This window comes from Carcharodon carcharias, chromosome 23, assembly GCF_017639515.1.
Source record: "Carcharodon carcharias isolate sCarCar2 chromosome 23, sCarCar2.pri, whole genome shotgun sequence".
NCBI lineage: Eukaryota > Metazoa > Chordata > Chondrichthyes > Lamniformes > Lamnidae > Carcharodon > Carcharodon carcharias.
In genome coordinates this window covers 38470026-38492160 of record NC_054489.1, presented here as the reverse complement: position 1 = coordinate 38492160, position 22135 = coordinate 38470026, and the positions used below count along the sequence as shown (strand labels likewise).

The following is a 22135-nucleotide window of genomic DNA, read 5'->3' as shown; positions in this document are numbered from 1 at the left end:
GACACGCATAGGTTGGCATGGGCATATGAGTAAGACCATTTGAACATATCTTCCTTGAAAAGTAGGCCCAATTGCATAAAATTGTGCAGAGCGAGAAGATGCCTATCTCTGCAATAGAGCTAGCCGGATCAGGAGTGTGGGGTGCAGGCTCGCAACCCACTTCAGCCCACAGTCTTATCCTACACTGGTGAAAATTAAGGGCGCCGGGCTTGGGGCCAGGAATCTCGTAAATCCGGTTCCAGCTGCCATCTTTAAAGGGTCACGGTGTCTCCCAACTCCATGAAAATCCAGCCCTTTATGTTTACTGCCACACCCCCAACCTCCACATGGTCCACAGTAACACACACACACACACACACACACGCACACGCACACGCACACACACGCCATGACAGATTGGCCACTATGGACAGAACCTTTCATCCTGCAGACAGGGGCCTGACCCGAATGGGAGTGAAATAGTGCACGATGATGTCAAGACGCTCGCCCGACATCATCGCGCACTCTCACGATCTTTCGGTTGGCAGGCGTGTGCAAGGGGTGGTTGTGCACCAGCCAACAATTAAGAGGCCTATTAAGGCCCTGGAGCAAGCAATTAAGTTGTATTTTTCGCTTCCTGCTCAACCATGCGATTGGCGGCAGGCAAATGGGCCAAGCGGCCTTTGACTTTTTAACAAAACCTCATCAACCGGCCGGATGAGGTTTCCAGCGATTACTTAAAAAAATACAACAACAAATTTTTAATATCCTTTTCTTTAACATGTCCCTCTTCATGTGACTGAGTCACATGTCGGGACATGTTTACATCACTTGTAACAAGTTTATTTTTGTATTTAAAAACCTTCAGCTCCCTGAGGCAGCTCCGCCCGTGCTCCCCCCGCGCAGGCGCACAATTCAGCGCTCGCGCCCCACCCACCTCCCACCCACCCCCGGCAGCGCCGAGGCTCTTATCGCACTGGCTGCCTGTTAATGAGGCGGCCGGGGTGAAATCGCGGTCGGAGCCCGATCATGGGTGGCGGCCGGTCTCTCGGACGGTCCTGGGCCCGACCGACGAGGGGGAAAATCTCTGAACAGCTGCCTCAGGATCTCAGCGCTAATTTACATCCAGGGCCACACAGGGGTGTGCATGTCGATGCCAATATGATCACAACAGCCAAATCTTGCATTTACAAAGCGGCTTTATCGTAGTAAAATATCCCTAGCTTCACAGGAGGATAACCAGGCAGAAATTGACACAAAGCCAAAGACGACGACATTAGGATGGACGACCAAAAGGTCGGTCAAGAGGTAGGTTCTAAGGGGTGTCTTAATGGAGGAGAGAAAGGTCGAGAGATTTAGTGAGAGAATTCCAGGCTTACGACCAAGGTACCTGAAAACCCAGCAGCCAGTTGTGGATTGAAAGAAGTAAGGTCCACACAAGAGGTCAGAGTTAGATAGACACAAAGTTTTCAGAGAGTTGTGGGACTGGGGGAAGCGACAGTGTTAGGGAAGGGATGAAGCCATTCCACCCATGGCTGATCGCACCTCAGCTCCTTTTACCCATCGAACTCCACATTCCTCAGTACCACCAGCTAACAAAAAATTTACCAATCTCAGTTTGAAAAGCTGTAATTGTCCCCCAGCATTCCGTAGACATCTGGGGGAGAGGGTTCAAGATTTCTGCTAGGTAAAAGTGTTTTCTGATTTCCCTCCTAAACGGCCTAGTTCTAACTTTAAGACTGTCCACTCAATTCCCTCACAGATAGGGCTGCCAACTGTGATTAAATCCATTCCTGGAGGTTTTATCGTGTGACTTGCCCCCACACTCCAGCCATTCGTCAGCCAATGCATCCATCCTTGTGTCAGCCCGTCTTCCAACACCAATTGGAAAGCAAAGAAGTTCATTTCCCAATTGGATGATCTTGACTGTCAGACAAACAGCCTTTTCCCCCATATTCAATACTTTTATTACGGGTAAAGATAAAATGTTCAGAGAAAATGTTATCTTTTTAAAATAATTTTCTTTATGTCTCAATGATTTTTCTCCAGGGTTACACACAGCAGGGTCTTGGGGATTGATCTTCAATTCCTGGAGACTCCAGGCCAATGCTGGAGGGTTGGCAACCTCACCCACAGAGGAAATAGTTACTCCATATCTACTCCATCAAATCCTGTGAAAATTTGAACACCTCAGTCAAATCATCCATGGACTTTCTAAACTCCAGGCAATATAAGCCTAGTCTATGCATCCTGTCTTCATGAATTATCCCCCAAAGCCCAGGTATATTCAAGTGTATCGGTGCCGCATCCTCTTCAGGGCCAATCTATCTTTTCAAAGGCAAGAACTACAGAGTCTACACTCCACAGGAAAGACATTGCTGCTGCAGACATGTGATAATCTAGAAGACTCCTGGACGATCATCTTATAAAACTTGGAAGCTTTAATTGAATGGTGCTGTTTTCTCCCTGTCACTGGATGAATACAAAAGCAGATTTAAGAGATACGGAATTGGGAAAGGCTCATTTTGCCCATTGAAGCTACTCCTTCAATAAGCTTTTACAACCTACTGCCTCGCGAACTCAGGTAAATTCCTCAGAGACCTGTGTTCGAGGCAATTCCACAACAGACTGAAGTGGTTTTGTGTTGCTGCATCACTCTGGTTCTTGGGCTCTGCTGAAGGTGACACACTTCTTGCAGACAGAAACAATGAATCAACACTTCTCTGAAGATCACCTTGCCTGTACCGGATAGATACCTTGCAGGTGGGCAAATACATGCATACCAGTCTCAGTCAGTTGGGCAGATAAATGGAAGGTAAATGGGCATTCAGATAGACAGCAGTATGTGCATCTGTCTCAGTCAAGAAGACAGATGTTTTGTATCCATTTCATATATTTAGACATGTACATGTGCACCACATTGAACTGCCCCAGATGTGTTCCACACAAGTCATAAATAGATCAGTCTTATTGAAATAGTTCTAAAGATATACATTAAGTCAGAGATTAATCCACAAAGTCACAACAAAAAGTGTTAACTGGATTTTATTTTACAATTATGGATGAGGAAGGCAATTCGGCCCATCTTAATTCATCTGTTTAGAGATCCCAAACCCTCATCCCTTGCAGCATTTTTTTTCCTAAATGATTTCAGGGTTTTTGCCTCCATATTCTATCTGGAAGTTAATTCCATGCATTGAGCAGCCTTTTGTGTGAAGCAAAACGTCCTGATAATAATTCTAAAACAAACTTTTACGAATTTGAACCAGTGAACCCGAGTTCAACACCTGCATCTTAATTTAAAGTAACAGTCTGGGTTAATTTCATTTCTGCATCCTTAACAATTTAACATGAGATCACCTCATTGCCTCACTTTTAGGTTAAGACACAAGGGTCTGTCATGTCTGCCCTCATAACTTTGGAAACAGCCTCATGATTCTTTTCCGCACCACCTCCAGCTCTTGCTTCTTGGTCATGAGCTGCATTTAATCTTCAAGATACGGTCCAACCAAGTTTTGAAATTTGAGCACAAGCACCCTATGGCTTGAATTCCACTGTTAAGCCAACATCAAATTGACTTGTTGATTGATGCTGCCTGTTGGCGAGACATGTTTTGCTTTAAATTTACTAATGTTCCCAGGGTCAGAACTTTGCCCTCGTCGGGCGGGTGTGGTGGGCAGGCCTGGGAATGGTTGGGAAGCCGAGCACCGCCCACGATCAGGCGTCGACATGGGTTTCATGTTGGCGGGCCAATTAACAGCCAGCCAGCGTTAAAGGTGCGCTGCCAGGGTAGGGGGTTGGAGGAGGGCAAGCGCAGAAGTTCGCACATGCATGCGAGTGCGCGCAGTAAAAGCTCCCTGGAGCATGGGGCTGCCTCAGGGAGCTGAAGATTTTCAGCACTCAATACAAAGAAATGAAAAATATTTAAAACGTGTCCCCTCAACCTGAGCAGGGAAATGTTAAATAGGAGCGCAAAAAGGTTTTTTTTTAAATCACTGGTCGAAACCTCCTCCTGCCCATGGATGAGGTTTTGCCAGAAATGGAAAGGCCGGTGGTTAGCATTTGGAAATAAATTGTCAAGTTTGTAGGTGATACCAAACTAGGAAGGACAGTGGAGTCAGAGGCAGCAGTTCCGGAATAACGGAATGAGTTAAACGATATATGTGAGCGGGCAGACATTTGATGCAGGAACACGGAAAGTTTGACACATGAAGTAAGTGTGCTGTATACGTGATGCCGAAGTACCTCAGGATGAAGCTAAAAACGCATCTTTTTTTGGCGTAACCTCATCTGTGGAGCAGGATGAGGTTTCGACCAGTGATTTAAAAAAGAAACATTAGGCACTCCTATTTAAACGTCCCTTCAACATAAGCAGGAACATATGTTTTAAATATTTTTCATTCCTTTATTTTGAGTACTGAAAATCTTCAGCTCCCTGAGGCAGCCCCATGGCCCCAGGGAGATTTTAGCGCACACACGCGCAAACTTCTGCACACGCGCTCCTCCTGCCCCCTACCCTGGCAGCGCGGTAGCCCATGTTTCACACTGGCCGTAAATTGGCCCACTAGCATGAAATCCATGTTGGGGCCTGATCATGGGAGGCTAACGAATGATTGGACAAGCAGCGAAAAATTGTACTCAATGAATTGATTGAGGGCTTTAATAGGCCGCTTAGCTGTCGGCGGGCACGCTGACTCCCACATGTGCCTGCCGACCGAAATATCGGGCGAACGTGCAATGACATCGGGACGCTCGCCCAACATCGTCACGTGTCATTTTACGCTCGAGCGTGTCCGGCACACATCCAGACGCCGAGTGGAATATTCTGGCCCAGATGCGTTTTAGCTTCATCCTGAGGTATTTCGGCTCCATGTATACAGCACACTTATTTCACTTCCCCTTCCACGTGTCAAATTTTCCGTGTTTCTGCATCAAACGTCTGCCCGCTCGCGTATATCGTTTAACTCATTCCGTTATTTCGGAACTGTTGTCTCTGACTCCACTGTCCTTCCTGGTTTGGTATCATCTACAAACTTGACAATTTAATTACCAATGCTAATACACACAATTACATTCAGAGATTGATTTACAGTTCGCAGTTGGCAGTACCTTGTTTAAAAACGGGCTGGTTGTGATGGGGGAATGCAGGTCCAGAAGAGAACTCCATGCACATGTGCACAATCTGCACTCTCAATTGGCAAAGTTTAAATCTTCTGAGAACATAAACAGAAATGCCCACACTCCTGAAACGTTTCAAAAAGCACTGGGTAAGCTTAAGAACTAGTACAACAAAGAAGTGCTTTACTTTAAGCACTGCTTTGCTATTAAAATACCCATGTGCGAGCAAATAATGCCAGTTATTAAATTCAGAATTTCCAGAACAAGGCAGTTTTGTTCATTTGTTGCCTATCATGGCTCCAAAAAAAAAAGGGTACATTTTGACGGCTGCTGTGTGATTACCGAGCCCTCATTCACTGTTCCGAAGAAAAGTCATATTGGACTCGAGACATTAACTCTGTTTCTCTCTCCGCAGATGCTGCCAGACCTGCTGAGGTTTTCCAGCATTTTCCCATTCCCTGTACTTTGATCAGAAGGAAATGGCGCCTCCCAGGTGTCATGTCAAGTTGGATTTCTCCACAAGGCTGTACAGAGAAATGAAGCCCAAAGAATAAACGACATTGTTCAAATTTATATCTGCTTTTTAGATAATTGTTAAGTGCCCCTTCGGGAAGAAATTACAACAAGCTGGGTGGAGCAGAAATGCAGAGTGAGAAAGCTGGGATGGGGAACTGGGCATGCAATACAATCATAGAGTGGTTACAACACAGAAGTAGGCCATTCAGCCAGCTGAGTTCGTGCCAGCTTTCTGCAAGAGCAACTCAGCTGCTCCCACTCCCCCACCCTTTTCCCATAGCCCTGCTATTTTTTTTCTGCAGCTGCTTATCCAATTCCCTTTCAAAAGCCACAATTGAATCGGTCTTAACCGCACTCTCAGGCAGTCCATTCCAAATTTGAACCACGAGCTGCGCAAATATTTTTCCTTGTGTCACCAGTGGTTTTTTTTCACAAATCACCTTAAATTGGTCCTCTGGTCTCAATGTACCAGCATAGAAACAGCTTCTCTCTATCTACTTTGTCTAGGCCCACCAGCATTTGAAAACCTCTGTCTAGTCTCCTTTCAATCCTCTCTTCTCTAAGCAGCACAATTTGAGTGTATCCAATCTACTTACACAGTTGGAGCCCCACATCCCTGAAACCATTCTCATAAATCTTCTCTGCATTCCCTCTAAAGCCTTCACATCTGAATGGACCCCGATCTGTCTGCTGGCCGATCAAAGGCTGACAGCATTATTGAACAGCAGCGCCACCTGGGAGGTGGTGGCTGTTGTCAGTACTGCATCCACCCAAGGCCTAAATTCGTCGCTGGATCCCAGGCCACAGGTGATTAATGGCAGGAGGGGGCGGTCATGGGGTGGAGGCGGGTGTGGTGCAGGGTGGAAGCGCCAGCAAGATCAGGGGTTGGCTTTGACCGTGATCCTCCTTCCTAATGCCAGGTCCCTTGATCAGGCATTGAATGCCTTCAAAACGATGCCCACCCCATCCCAAAGGGCCCACATGCAATCCCGCATGGTTTTGCTTTTCATGCTCACTGCATAGTGAGCTCTCGTCTGTCGCTAGGTTAATAAATATGGCGGTGGGATGAGGCCCTTACGTGGACATTAATCGCCCACCTAAGGGCCTCAGTTGGCAGCAGGGCCAGGGGGAGGGCCATTTATGGGCCTTCTCACGACAGACTGAATCAGGGTAGAGGCAGAGGCATGAAAGTGGCGGGGTCTCCACTTGCCATCCTCCCGCCTAATTAATTGCCCCCTTCCGCCACTAAACTCACCATGGGGAAGGACATTAAATTCTGGCCAAGAAGACTAATCTTCAAATAATAAAAGGTAAATTCTGGACCAATATCAGGAATTTTGCTTCACACACAAAGTGATCAACACTTAGAATGGACTCCCTCAGAGTAGTGGAGTAAACACCGGGGTAACATTCGTAATTGGGTGCTGCAATAGGTAGACTGGATACATGAGCTAAGATGAGCCAAAGGTGATTCTTCATCCAGAGTTATCTCATCACCTTCTGACTAAATAGCAGTCACCTTGGTTTATAAATTGGTATATCAAAACATTTTTATTTATTAATAGTATTTTGTTGCATTGCACATTTCTAAGCATCCACATATGAGCTTACATATGAACATACAAGTTAGAAGTAGCAGAAGGCCATTCAGCCCTTCGAGCCTGCTCTGCCATTCAATAAGATCATGACTGATCTCTGACTGTAACCTCCTGCCTACCCAGATATCATTTCACCCTTTGATCAAGAATCTATCTACCTCTGCCTTGAAAACATTCAGACTCCTCTTCCACTGCCTTTTGAGGAAGAGAGTTCCAAAGATTTACTACCCACAGAGAAAAAAAAATTCTTCTCATCACTGTCTTAAATTTTTAAACAGTGACCCCTAGTTCTAGATTCTCCCACAAGAGGAAACATCCTCTCCACATCCCCCCTGTCAAGGCCCCTCAGTATCTTATGTTTCAGTCAAGCCGCCTCTTACTCTTCTAAACACTAGTGGCTAAAAGCCTAACCTTTCCTCATAAGGCAGTCAACCCACTCCAGGGGCAGAATTTTGCCCTTGATGGGCGGGTAGGCCCCACCGGCTCGGCAGCGGGCGGGCAGCCGATCGCCGCTGCCGAACTAAGTGCTGTCTCAGGGAGAGCGCTGAAAGTGTTATAAACTTAAAAAATAGAAAAATAAAAAAATTGTTAACATGTCCCCCTCATGTGACAATGTCACACGAGATGGGTCATGTTAATAAATATCACTTAAAGTTTATTAAAGTTTTTTAGAACAGACGTAAAACATCATCCCACCAGTGGATGAGGTTTCATGTATAATCAGGAGCCCGCCGGGGCTCCTGGTCTGCCCACCAGCCTTAAGGTTGGACGGGCAGGGCCTTTAATTGTTTTAATTATCCTGTCAATGGCCTCAATTGGCCAATGACAGGTCGGCGGGCCCACAGCTGGTTTCGCTGTCCGCCCGCCTTCCTCAATATTTAAATGGGGCGGGATGATGTCGGGGGTTCCGCCCAACATCATCTCAGGTCATTTTCGCATCAGCGAGTACGCTCTGCCCCCAACTCGCCGACGGAAAAACAAAATGTCGTTGACAGGGCCCTCAACCGTGTCCGGCCCATCTCCCGCGCATCCACCCTCATGCCTTCGCCTCCCTCCCAGAAACATGATACGGTCCCCCTTGTCCTCACTTATCACCCCACCAGCCTCCGCATTCAAAGGATCATCCTCCACCATTTCCGCCAACTCCAGCATGATGCCACCACCAAACACATCTTCCCTTCACCCCCACTGTCCGCATTCCGTAGGGATCGTTCCCTCCGGGACACCCTGGTCCACTCCTCCATCACCCCCTACTCCCCAACCCCCACCTATGGCACCACCCCATGCCCACGCAAAAGATGCAATACCTGCCCCTTCACTTCCTCTCGCCTCACCGTCCAAGGGCCCAAACACTCCTTTCAAGTGAAGCAACATTTCACTTGCATTTCCCCCAACTTAGTCTACTGTATTCGTTGCTCCCAATGCAGTCTCCTCTACATTGGAGAGACCAAACGTAAACTGGGCGACCGCTTTGCAGAACACCTGCGGTCTGTCCGCAAGAATGACCCAAACCTCCCTGTCGCTTGCCATTTCAACACTCCACCCTGCTCTCTTGCCCACATGTCTGTCCTTGGCTTGCTGCATTGTTCCAGTGAAGCCCAACGCAAACTGGAGGAACAACACCTCATCTTCCGACTAGGCACTTTACAGCCTTCCGGACTGAATATTGAATTCAACAACTTTAGGTCTTGACCTCCCTCCTCCATCCCCACCCCCCTTCTGTTTCTTTCCCCTTCCTTTTGTTTTTTTCCAATAAATTATATAGATTTTTCTTTTTCCCTCCTATTTCCATTGTTTTTAAATATTTTTAAATCTTTTATCCTCCCCCCACCCCCACCAGAGCTATACCTTGAGTGCCCTACCATCCATTCTTAATTAGCACATTCGTTTAGATAACATCACCAACTTCGACACCTATGTGTTCTTTTGTTCTGCCGTCTGTGACATCTTTTGATGATCTGCTTCTATCACTGCTTTTGCCTACAACCATACCACCCCCTCCACTTCTCTCCCCCGCACCCCCCACAAACCCCCCCGCCCGCCACCCCCCCCCACCCCCCACACCCCCCCACCACCCCCCCACCCTAAACCAGCTTATATTTCAACCCTTCCTGGGATTCACCTAGTTCTGTCGAAGGGTCATGAGGACTCAAAACATCAACTCTTTTCTTCCCCGCTGATGCTGCCAGACCTGCTGAGTTTTTCCAGGTAATTCTGTTTTTGTATTTTATTATTTTGGTAAACTTTCTCCGAACTGCTTCTAATGTATTCACATCCTTCCTTACATAAGGAGACCAAAACTGTACACAGTACTCCAGATGTGGTCTCACCAGTATCCTGTACAACTGAAGCATAACTTCCCTACTTTTATTCCCCTCACAATGAAAAATATCATTCTATTAACTTCCCAATTACTTGCTGTATGCTGCATATTAGCCTTTTGTGATTCATGCATGAGAGCACCCAGAGCCCTCTGAATCTCAGTGATCTGCAATCTATCATTATTTGGATAATAAGCTTCTTTTTTATTCTTCCTGCCAAAAAGGACAACTTCACAATTTCCCACATTATACTCCTTTTTCCAGGTCTTTGCCCACTCACTTAACCTATCTATGTCCCCTGGTAGCCTCCTTTTGTCCTCTTCACCACTTACTTTCCTACCTATCTTTGTGTCATCAGCAATTTTAACAACCATATTTTCAGTCCCTTCATCCATGTCACCTATATAAATTGTAAAAAGTTGTTGCACACCACTTATTACATCCCGCCAACCAGAAAAGGACCCATTTATGCCAACTCTCTGCCCTCTATTAGCTAGCCAATCTTCTATCCATGCCAATGTTACCCCTACACCATGAGCTTTTATTTTTCACAATAACCTTTAATGTGGCACCTTATCAAATGCCTTTTGGAAATCTAGGTACAATACATCAACAGTTCCCCTTTATTCACAGCATCTATGGCAACGGGGCTGGGTGGGAGCAGGCGCGGAGCCAATCACCGCCTGCAATCGGCTGCGCGCCGCCATTTTATGCGGGCAGGCCTTAACATGCGACCGGTAGTGCTCAGCGCTACCTGTGCAGGCTGGGGGGAGGAGGGAGAGTTGGGGCGCGAAAGAGCACAGCAATCTCACTGAAGCGGGAAGCTGTCACAGGCAGATTGAATGGATATTAAGATAATTAAAGAATTGATTTAAAAATTTATTTAAACATGTCCTCTCATGTGACTGTGTCACATGAGTGGGGACATGTTTTTATATCTATGAAAGTTTATTTATTTATTTAATAAAAGCTTCAGGAAACCTCATCCCGCCCGTGGATGAGGTTTCCTAAAAAGCTCAGAGGCCGCTTGGGATCTTCGCCTGGCCGACAACCGCAAGGTCTCCACTGGCTCAATAGATTTCTTAATGGCCTTAATAGGCCGTTTATATTTCGGCGGGCGCGCACCCACCGAACAAAATATCACAATGGCACGTGATGACATCAGGATGTATGCCTGATGTCATTTTACACGTCAGCGTGTTGGACCGGCCCCCGAACACCGACTGGAAAATTCTGCCCTATGACTCATTCAAAGAACTCCAATAAATTGGTTAAACATGATTTCCCCTTCACAAAATTAGGTTGACTCTGCCTGATTGCCTTGAATTTTTATAAGTGCCCCGTTATAACATCTTTAATAATAGCTTCCAACATTCTCCCTTTGACAGCTGTAAAGCTAACTGGCCTGTAGCTTCCTGTGTTCTGTCTCCCTCACTTTTTGAACAAAGGAGTTACATTTGCTATTTTCCAATCTAATGGCACCATCCCCGAAGCCAGAGAATTTTAGAAAAGTAGGAGCATAGCATCAACTATCTCACTTGCCACTTCCTTTAAGACCCTAGGATGAAGTTCATCAGGACCCAGGGATTTGTCAGCCCGCAGCTCCAACAGTTTGCTCATTGCAACTTCCCTCTGCAGTCTGTTCCAATTAACAAATCAACAAGATAATGCTTCAGAAGGAGCAGGGACAAGATGAAGTTTTAATCTAACAACACCACACTGTTGTGACACAAGATAACATTTTTACACAGCTAGTAGTTTCCATTGCGAATACACTGCCTGAGAGTATGTGGAGGCAGATTCGATCATAAAGATCAGGGGAGTGGGACTCAATGGAGGCAAGTGATCTAAGTTCTCAGCCAGAAAAAAAGATTTATTTTTTTTAAATTGCAGTGTTAACACCACTCTGCCAGCCAACGAATTGGAGACAAGGTAGGACCTTACAGCAGAGTCTGTTTAAATAGAGCCTCCATGAACTACAGCAGTGCAGTGCTTATGACTAGAACTATAGCAAAGTCTCCTGATAAAAGCAGGATTATTTCTCCAGAAAAGTGCAGTTAGTTACAGAATACAAATTACATTTGTAAAATCAATACTAGTCACCCATAGCAGGGCAGGCTTGCCTAACTGGGGAATCATCTTCATTCTGAATGGGACTTGTGGTGTTGACTAAATGCAGCCTTTTTAAATTCGTCATTTGTACCAATTGATGCAGGGTGTTATACTGTGAGTAGCTCTGATCATTCAGTGCTTGACTTTTAAACTTGCTTATACATACAGTGCTTATAGAGGCTCTGATCCCATACTCCATCATAAACAGTCATTCACATACATGTACCCCAATAGTCTGGTTTCACTGGTACCTGGGAGAGCATGGAATATGTTATACTGGGACAGCACTGCGGCTTGGAGAGGTGCAGCTTGTTCAAATGCCTAACCTCACCTTACAGTAAAGCACAGCCCATCAGCTAATTACAACTTGGTCCCAGGCCTAGGCCAGCTCATTCCCTCCTCTGAAAGGCAAAGCGACCACATAAAGAGAGCAGAGAGGGTTATTGAAAGAGGAATGAAAGTGAAACAAAGAGAGAAAAGCCTTGCATTTAGAGGACACCTTATCAAATCTCTAAAAACCTCAGTACAGTATGGAGTGAACAAGCTTGCAGCACCTTGGCAATAATCCTGGACACAGCAAAATCCTTCAAATAAGACAAATGAAAAGTTAACTCGTTTTAAAATGCAATTGGTTGAGGAATAATTCAATTGTACATTTAGCAGTTTCCAGCAAATTCTTATAAAGTCATAAAATATTTCCATCTGCGGATTGCAATCATGTGAGTGAACTTATAATTTCTACAAGTTTCTCTGCTAATTCAGAGCCCTGTTTACGATTTAAAATCCGGAATAAAGTATTTACTAACTCTTCCAGCTGGATAACCCCTGTCCATTTCCAGCGTTACTCTGCAGTTTGAACTAAAGGTCTTCTAATGCTGTGATGTCCGGAAGTAAGATTGTATGTATGCTTGGGACTTTTTGACAAATGCAAATTAACCAACTAATACTGCCTGAAGCCAAAAACTGAAGCAAATCCCCATGGCATTATTCCCAGGAGAGATGAGCCTGGGGATTCAAGCACAGAAACAGGGAAGAAACTGACCAAAAAAACTGATCATGAAAACAAAAGCTGGACAAAACTGACAAAAATAGGACTAAAAAGAGAAAAGAGCAAAGGGAACGAAAAGGGTTGTGAGTGAATGAATGATCGGTGCTTTCCTCAAATGGATTACAAAATCACACACATTCACAAATGCATATTCATCCTATTCCCAAACTTGCAATGCTTCTCTCATGCGCGCTAACCTTTGGTGAATCATTGGCCTTTCCTTTCCGTGCTTTGGACTTCGGCTTCGGGAGGTCTGGTATTGACTCGTAAACATTTTCGCAATCACAATCTGATGTTTGTGGAAAGGACTTAGAGTTTGCAGGGTCCTTTTTCTCTGCAGCTATTGGACGTCCCAATGTCATGGCACCAATTCCTGCAGAAGATTGTCTCTTGGGACTGATCACATGGCTGAAACTGGCACTTCGGGGTGGGGTGGCCATTTCTGAAGGGCTGATGTCTTTTCCCATATAGAGCCTCTCGAGGCTTTGAGGAGCTAAGTGTACTGTACTGAACCCTCCTACCAGGCTAAATCTTTGGGTATGGTTGGCTTGCTGCTTGGACTGAACCCTGATTGTGGAGCTTTGCCATGTCAAATCTTTGGCAGAGGTGAAATTTTGATTATCGGATTCTTTACTGTTTGTAATGGCTCTGTGTACTTCACTGTAACACGGCAGCAAATCTGGTGCCACACTAGAACCCTGTGAAGAATCTGCTGAACCATGCATTGTCGGAGGGCTATTGCTGCCCACTAGATTTAATGAAGGATCCTTGTCTTTGGTAGGACTTGAGTTGGTCTGCTTCTTTTTCTCCAAGATCAGATCTGAACTGCAGACATTCTGCCCTTGTTGTTGGTGAACCAGCTGATTTTTCTCAACATCACACTGTTTTTTTGAAGTATCCATCACCTCTCCTTTATTTTGGCTTTCAGGAGAGTCAGATCCATTCAGGGACTGGACCCCAGGAGAGGCTGGTTCCCCTGTAGACACTTCCCTCACATATTGCGCTGGCACATAGAATGGTTTGGATTGGTCATCTTTTTTAACATACCACCAACTGTCATTGGTTTTTGAGACAAGAATATATTGCTCATTTTGCTTAATAGAGACGAGTCTTGCATCCCTTGTGTACTCGTAGTCAAATTCAACTTGAACAAGCGTGTTTTCTGTGACTGTAGACATCTCCAATCCAGTATAGGCGTCTTCAGCAAGATTCCTTTCAGGAATGTTGCCTCATCTCTGTAACAGAAAGAAACATCAGTCAGTATCTTATGCCATAAGCTCATAACCTTTTGCAACAAATCTTGGTGATGTTGTTGTTCTCCAGTAACATATCCTTGCAACCATCGTCTCTGTGTGCACCTATAGGGTGAATAATGTCAGCAAGATATTTAACCACGTGTAGCATCATAGTTCAGCCCAGTCCTATCCTCAACTGGCATCTATGCACACATGTGCAAGCGCACACATCCACTTATTGGCACCCCATCCACCATCTTAAACATTCACTCCCTCCACCGCCATGGACAGTAGCAGCAGTGTGCACCATCTACAAGGTGCACTGCAGGAATTCACAAAGGCTCCTTAGACAGCACCTTCCAAACCCGTAACCTCTACCATCTAGAAGGACAAGGGAAGCAGAGACATGGGAACACCACCACCGGCATGTTTCCCTCCAAGTCACTCACCATCCTGACTTGGAAATATGTCACCATTCCTTCATTGTCACTGGATCAAAATCCTGGAACTCCCTCCCTAACAGCACTGTGGGTGTACCTACACCACATGGACCGCAGCAGTTCAAGACGACAGCTCACCACCACCTTCTCAAGGATAATTAGGGAAGGGCAATAAATGCTGGCCTTGCCAGTGTCGTCCACATCCCATGAACGAATAAAAACAGACCCACATCACACACAGTCACTTTCTAGTAAGGGCCACAGGACAGGAATCACCAGAAAGAAATTGGCAGATTTTTATCTTCCTTTTATTTGTGGTCAGCTATTTCCTCTATTGCCAGCGGCTCCATTGGCACCAAATAACTTAGCACGATCTGGCAGATGGACCTGGGAATCCACATAACCCCGAGCCAGACCGAGTGAGGCACTTACCAGCTGAGCTGGGGAGGGGGGAAGTTCTCAGAATGTGCTCTAAATTAAGTGTGCAGCATGAGGAACATGACCAAACTGCAGCTATTTGGCAGCCTCACTGCTGTTCCAATTACATATTGTGCACAGCTCTCTGTTAGGAATGACAGTCTTATACTTCCTCCTGTCAGAAATGTTATTTGTATGTAAACATAACTTCAGGAGGATGAATTTCTGCATAGCTTGTAATATTGTCAGGGTTCAGGACTCCCTCTAACTGGAGGATGAAACTTTTACTAGGAAAGGACTAAAATCACACTCAAAACGTTACTGGGCCCTAATTTACAATAAAAGGTCGTCTAATGGCATCTGCTGCTCAACTTGGTCTTGTTTGTTTAGGTTTTTAAAAGTTTTGAATGGCAAGTTGCAGAGGGAGCTGATAAAAGCAGAGTGAGGGAAACAGGGACTTGAATAACGTGACCGTGCATCTCAATAATCAATTAGATTGAAGGATTGTGAAATAAACAGTACAAAGACTGAGAAGGAAGTGTAAATTAGATGGGGGGGGGGGGGGGCGGTGAATTCAATGTCAAATCAGGAAAGGGAAGAGAAAAAAAAAGATTGGATTAAGACAGGTGACAGCGGGAGAGGGAGAGAATAAAAAAAGAGAAAGGAAAACAATAAATACAATTTTGAATTGTACATTTTAAAAATCTCCAACAATTCAAGGGTGAAGGAATGAGACTCCACACTTGTATTAAGAACACGGGAGCAGGAATAAGCCATTTGGCCCCTCGAGTCTGCTCCGCCATTCAACTAGATCATATCCTTTGATATCGTCAATATCTGGTAATAATGGGCGCAATTTTATGGCCCCTCTCGCAGGTGGGATTTTCCAGTCCTGCTGAAGTCAGTGGACTTTTGAACAGTTTGCTGTATTTTACTGCCCCGTCCCCATCACAACTGGTCTGTAAAATTCCACCCAATATCTAATATTTCATTTTCATGTCAGCAAGATTGATTGGCTGAAATGAATACTTATCACATCAGTAAAAGGGTGCTTTAGACTTGAACTGACAAGACTCAACTTTCTGTGGCGAGTTACGTTCATATCTACCATGTAAATACATCAACTTCACAGCACTGGATGCATTTCAATAGTGAGTCAGGTAGGAACGTACCATTTTGCAAAGCTAAATGGCAGCATGGCATAACTTGAATTGGATGGCAACATTTAGATATCCGAGTTTAACTCGCATATCTTCCCCCAACTGAAGTTGCTGCACCATTTGTCTATAAGTAATGGCTAGTGCCAGTGGTCTTGCCATTTTATCACAGCAAGATATGACCATTACCTCATTTTCCAAATTTCCCACTATGTCGGGTGAATCCTGGACTGCAAAGATAACCTCGTGGCTTCATTTCTCCACTCGCAACCACCTCCTTAAAATCCTTTCCCCCACCACCCTCACCACAAACAAGTGTGAAGAGTTTCATGACACTAAAATTGAGGCCATTCATTTATGATTATGCTTGAAATGTATAAAAATGGTCAGGCCATTAGCTAGGATACTGTGTGCAGTTCTGGTCACTCTATTATAGAAAGGATGTAATTGCACTGAGGAGGTATGGGGGAGATTTACAAGGATATTGCTGGAACTGGAGAATTTTAACCACATGGAAAGGTTGATTAGGCTGGAATTGTTTTCTTTAGGATGAAGCTGGGGGCAGAGTTAATTGGGGTGTATAAAATAAAGTGGACAGGAAGGACTTGTTTCCATTAGTAGATAGGTCAATAACTAGGAGAGATCAATAACTATGAAATGAATTTATTTCATAACTTCATATTTCATAACTCATTCAGCTTCCCCTTTTCCCCTGTCCCACACTCACCCCCGCTGTATCCTTAATCACCAGACCTTCTCCAAATCTTTTTCTTCTCTCTTCATGCCTTCTCGAGGCTCATAGGTTCATCAAATCTTAGAAATTTATGGTAGAGAAAGAGGCCATTTGGCACATGCAGTCTATACCAGCCCAATTCAGATTTCCAGACCTTTGTCCATAGCCTTTCTGCATCTAAAACCTTTTCACGCAGTGAGTTCCACCATCCTCTGGGTGACAAAACTTCTCCTCAACTCCCCTCTATTCCTTATACCAATTACATTAAATTTATGCCTCTCCTAGTTATTGATCTCTCTACTAATGGAAACAAGTCCTTCCTGTCCACTTTATTTTCTACACCCCAATTAACTCTGCCCCCAGCTTCATTCCAAGGAAAACAATTCCAGCCTAATCAACCTTTCCTTGTGGTTAAAACTCCCCAGTTCTGGCAATATCCTTGTAAATCTCCCCCATACCTCCTTAGTGCGATTACATCCCTTTTATAATAGAGTGACCAGAACTGCACACAGTATCCTAGCTAATGGCCTGAGCATTTTTATACATTTCAAGCATAACCTTTCCTCTTTTACATTCAATGTCATGGCTGATAAAGGAAAATATCCCATATCTCTTCTTAAGTATATTATCAACCTATCCTGCTACCTTCAGGGATTTGTGGGCATGCACTCCAAGGTCCCTCTGTTCCTCGACACTTCTCAGTATCACATTGTTCATGATCTGCTCCCTTTTCCATTCTCACAAAGCTGCTGGCCATCCAACACCCCTTCTTGTAAACGGTTCCCCTTCCTCAGATAATGTCATTCTTTTCCAAATTGAAATCCCTTCTCAAAGAAGTCACCCCTTAACCCCTCTTGCTATCAGAACAGCTTTTCCATCTCCAACCACTTCTCCCTTTCCTACCCACGTTACCAAGCCCTCTCCTAAAGAAACAGGGAAATGGGTCCCAGAAACCCCAGCTAAACCACATTATCAGAAGGATGTGATTGCACTAGGGAGGGTACAGAGGGATTCATGAACATGTTGATAGGGCTGGGGAATTTTATATGTGGGGGAAAGTTGGTTAGGCTGTTGCCTCCCCAGAATCATACCTTTCTCACCTACAACTCCCTGTTTAAATATCTCCAATCAGGTTTCTGCCCCTGATGCAGCACTGAATCAGCCTTAAACTAAATCGCAAAGAACATCCTCTGTGACTGTGATCATGTTATATTTTCCCTCCTTCTCCTCTTCAGCCTTGCACAGGTCTGCCCTCACTTATTCCACTCTTACCTATCCTACCATGACCAGAGTACCTCCAAGAACAGCTCCCCATTCCACCAACCACTATTATACCTCCCCCCAAGAATTTATAATAAAAACACAAACGGATGGAATCATTCAGCAGGTTAGGCAGCATCTGTGAAAAAAGGAAGAGTTAACAGGCGGAATTTTTCTGCAGGCAACAAGAGCCCAAATGCAGGACCATTTTTTGGTCCCAACCCCACTGGTGTCTCTCGTCTCCCCCTGTGCAATCTTATGGGAGGCGGCGAATCAAGAGGCTGCCTCCGCATTCACCATCCAATTAAGGATTGTGGGCAGAACAGCATCACAGGAAGCCAAAGCAGAGGGACAGCTGCCTCACTGGGGGAGGTTGGCACTGCTGAGTAAGGAAGAGCAGTGTGAGGGCACCTCAAAATAAAACTTTCAGATGCCTGTGGAAAATTTAAAAATAAAGGAGGCCCGCAGCTGGTACGGCCATCTGTGTGGTGGGAAATCCCTTCAGAGCATTGATGATGACCACAGCTGTCGCCCTTCCATTCTTGCGACTCCTCTGAGAATTTCAGAGGTGGCTCCGAAGTCCTATACCCACTCCCAGCCCTTTGCAGGGCTCCAGACACAGCAGGGGTCCAGGGCAGATGGAGTGCAGCTGAGGTAACTGATTGAAGATGTGGAGTTTGGCGAGAGGGGAAGTTTAGTGAAGGAGGGGGAAGGAGGTGTTTGTTTTCTTTTTCTATCTTTCTCACCCTGTAGGAATTGGTTCTTGCTCTACTACAGGGAGAGGAGCTAGCTGTTTGGTGAGTATCTGGTAAGTAGGTAAGTTCTATTCTATCCCTAAGATTTAAAATAGTACTCAAATTGGTGGTAAAGTTAATAAAATATATTTTAAAAAACAAATAAGTGACTAATATCATTAACTAATTATTTAAAACACACTAAGGATGGCAGGACAGGTGATGTGTCAAGGCTTCAGCATGTGGGAGCTCTTGGATAACATTGTGATCCAGGGCAAACACATCTGAAGTGAATGTTTGTGGCTTGAGGAACTTCGGCTCAGAGTCATTGAGCTGGAGGCTGAGCTGCAGACACAGCAACACATCAGGGAGGGGGAAAGCTACCTGGATGCTTTATACCAGGAAGCAGTCACACCACTTAGGATAGGGTCTTCTGATTTGGTCAGTGGTTAGGGACAGAAGGGTGTGACTGCGGGTGAGGCAGTTAAGGAGAGCCAGAGGGCAGGAGTGCAGGAGTGTGAGCGTCTGCAATGGTCCAATAGGTTTGAGGTTCTCTCATCTTGTTTGGGTGAGAATGGGGGGCCGCAGGGTGGATGAGCTAACTGACCATGGCACCGTGGGACAGGGAGCCTTTCAAGTGGGGGGTGGAGGGGGAAGGAATGTAGTGGCAGAGGGGACGGTATGGTGAGGGGGATTGACGCTGTTCTCTGTAGCAAAGAGCGAGAGTCCAGATGGCTGTGTTGCCTGCCTGGTGCCAGGGTTCAGGACATCTGCTCAGGACTGGAGAGGAACTTGGAATGGGAAGGGGAGGATCCAGTTGTCATGGCCCATGTAGGTACCAATGACATAGGTACAACTAGGAAAGCAATTCTGCACAGAAAGTATGAGAAGCTAGGCACTAAATTGAAAAGCAGGATGTCAAAGGTTATAATCTCTGGATTATTACTTGAGTGGTGTGCAAATTGGCATAGGGCACATAAAATTAGAGAGATAAATACATGGCTCAAGGACTGGTGTGGGAGAAGTGGGTTATGGCTTGTGGGGCACTGGTACTAGCACTGGGGAAATGGGGGCTGTACCATTAGGAGGGTCTACACCTGAACTGTGTTGGGACCAGTGATCTTGCGAACCGCATAACCTGGGAAGTAGAGAGGGTTTTAAACTAATAGTGGGGGCAATGGATCAAATGTGGAAAGATGTGGTATATCAAAGAGTAGAGACAAGGTAAGAAAGGAAAGTAGCAAGATGGGAATTGAGGGTTGGAGAATGGCAGCACGGGACAGGGAGAAAAAAATCTAAGAATGCACAAAGAATCAAGATTAGATGTCACAAAGATAACAAAAAAACAACAAAAAAGGTGGAGGGGTAGCATTGTTAATCAAGGATAGCATTTGTGTAATAGTTAGAGATGACTTTGGTTCAGGAGATCAGGACGTAGAATCGGTTTGGGTGGAGATGTGAAATTGTAAGGGAAAGAAGTCACTAATGAGAGTGATCTACAGGCCCCCTAACAGTAACCATGATGTAGAACAAAGTATACAAGATGAAATACTTGGTGCTTGTGATAAAGGGATGTCAATAAACATGGGTGACTTTAATCTACATACAAACTGGAAAAATCAAATTGGCAGTGGTAGCCTATGTGAGGAGTTCATAAGATGCTTTCGAGATTGTTTCTTAGCAGCATGTTCTGGAACCAGCCAGAGAGCAGGTTATATTAGACTTGGCATTGTGCAATGTGACAGGATTAATTAATGACCTCAGAGTAAAAGCACCCCTAGGTAGCAGAGACCACAATATGAGTGAATTTTACATCCAGTTTGAAAGGGAGGAGTGGGTCTAAGACTAGTATTTTAAACTTAAATAAAGGCAACTATGTCAGCAGGAAAGCTGAGATAGATGAAGTGAACTGGGACACTAGGCTAGGGGACTGATCAATAGAGAAGCAGTGGTAGACATTTAAGAAGATATTTTAGAATGCTCAGAATAAGAATATTCCTACCATAAAGAAAAATATAAAGGGAGGACCCACCATCCATGGTTAACTAAAGAAAGCATCAAACTTAAAGAAAATGCACATAATTGTGCAAAGGTGAGTGGCAGGTCAGGTGATTGGTCAGAATATAAAGAATGGCAGAGAATGACTAAAAGGTAAATCAGAAGAGAGAAATTAGAGTATGAGAGGAAGCTGGCTAGAAAGGTAAAAATGTATAGTGTCATGAAGCTATTAATGTATATAATATGATTGGAAAATATTTCTCTTTTAAAATAGAGGTTTAAACTGTGGGTGTGTCTTATGTGGATTAAAGCCAGCTAGTCTAGGTGCTTTGATGTATACTAGTTTTGATATGTAAGAGAGATAGTGTATTTGCATTTTTTGAATAGAGCATTCAAGAAATGGGGCGAAAACTGACGCCTTTCTAGCAGCTACCAAGCCACATGTATATATTACTAATAAAATTGATACTATGAAATTGATACTATTGTTAGAGAGGTTAGTTCAGAGGTTGGTGATACAATGAAAATTTACATTCATTGAGTGGTGCTAGGTATAACTTCAGCAGTGTTATATGTACAGGCAGAGGCAATGTGAGATCAGCAGCTTTAAGCCTCCAATTGTCTCCACAGGAACCAAAGTGAAAAGAACCTTATTTTGAATTTGTAAGGTGAAAATGCTTTGCCTGGTACCTGGTTACGTTTATGGGTTGCTGTTGCCTTAATGGACATTAGTTTGGGAATTTGTTAAAAGTTATGATAGCAGGAATTTGTAACCATGTGTACGTACACACACACACACATAACACACACAACACACACAACACACACAACACACACAACACACACAACACACACAACACACACAACACACACAACACACACAACACACACAACACACACAACACACACAACACACACAACACACACAACACACACAACACACACAACACACACAACACACACAACACACACAACACACACAACACACACAACACACACAACACACACAACACACACAACACACACAACACACGTCTCTCTGGCTGAGCAGATTCTGTCCAATGTTTCACACCAGAACTGGCTCAACCCTACACCTCCTCATCTTCTTCATCTAACTGTTCTCCATTGAGACATTATCCACACACATGTTATCAGTTCCTATATGCACAGTGATGACACCCAGCTCTAAATTACCAACATCTCTGCCAATGCCTTTAGTGGCTCTGTGTTGTTAAACTGCCTTGTCTAACATCTGGTCCTCCAGTTAAACATTTTTTTATTCTTCCATGGGACATGGGCTAGGCCAGCATTTTCACTGCCCATCCCTAATTGCCCTCGAAAAGGTGGTAGTGAGCCGCCTTCTTGAGCCACTGCAGTCCATATGGTGTAGGTCCATCCACAGTGCTGTTACTGAGGGAATTCCAGGACTTTGCCCCAATGACAGTGAAGGAACAGCGATATATTTCCAA

General features: G+C 44.7%; 1 protein-coding gene across 3 annotated transcripts in view; it reads right to left on the bottom strand.

Moving 5' to 3' along the window:
* The window catches only part of LOC121269049 (rho GTPase-activating protein 27-like), a 201565-nt gene that overhangs the window by 137524 nt on the left and 41906 nt on the right, over positions 1 to 22135 (bottom strand). For all 3 annotated transcript variants that reach the window (XM_041173457.1, XM_041173456.1, XM_041173458.1), the window contains one exon: positions 12890 to 13927. In XM_041173457.1, the coding sequence (XP_041029391.1) occupies positions 12890 to 13870 (981 nt within the window). In that variant the 5' untranslated portion in view covers positions 13871 to 13927. The remainder of the gene's footprint in view (positions 1 to 12889; positions 13928 to 22135) is intronic.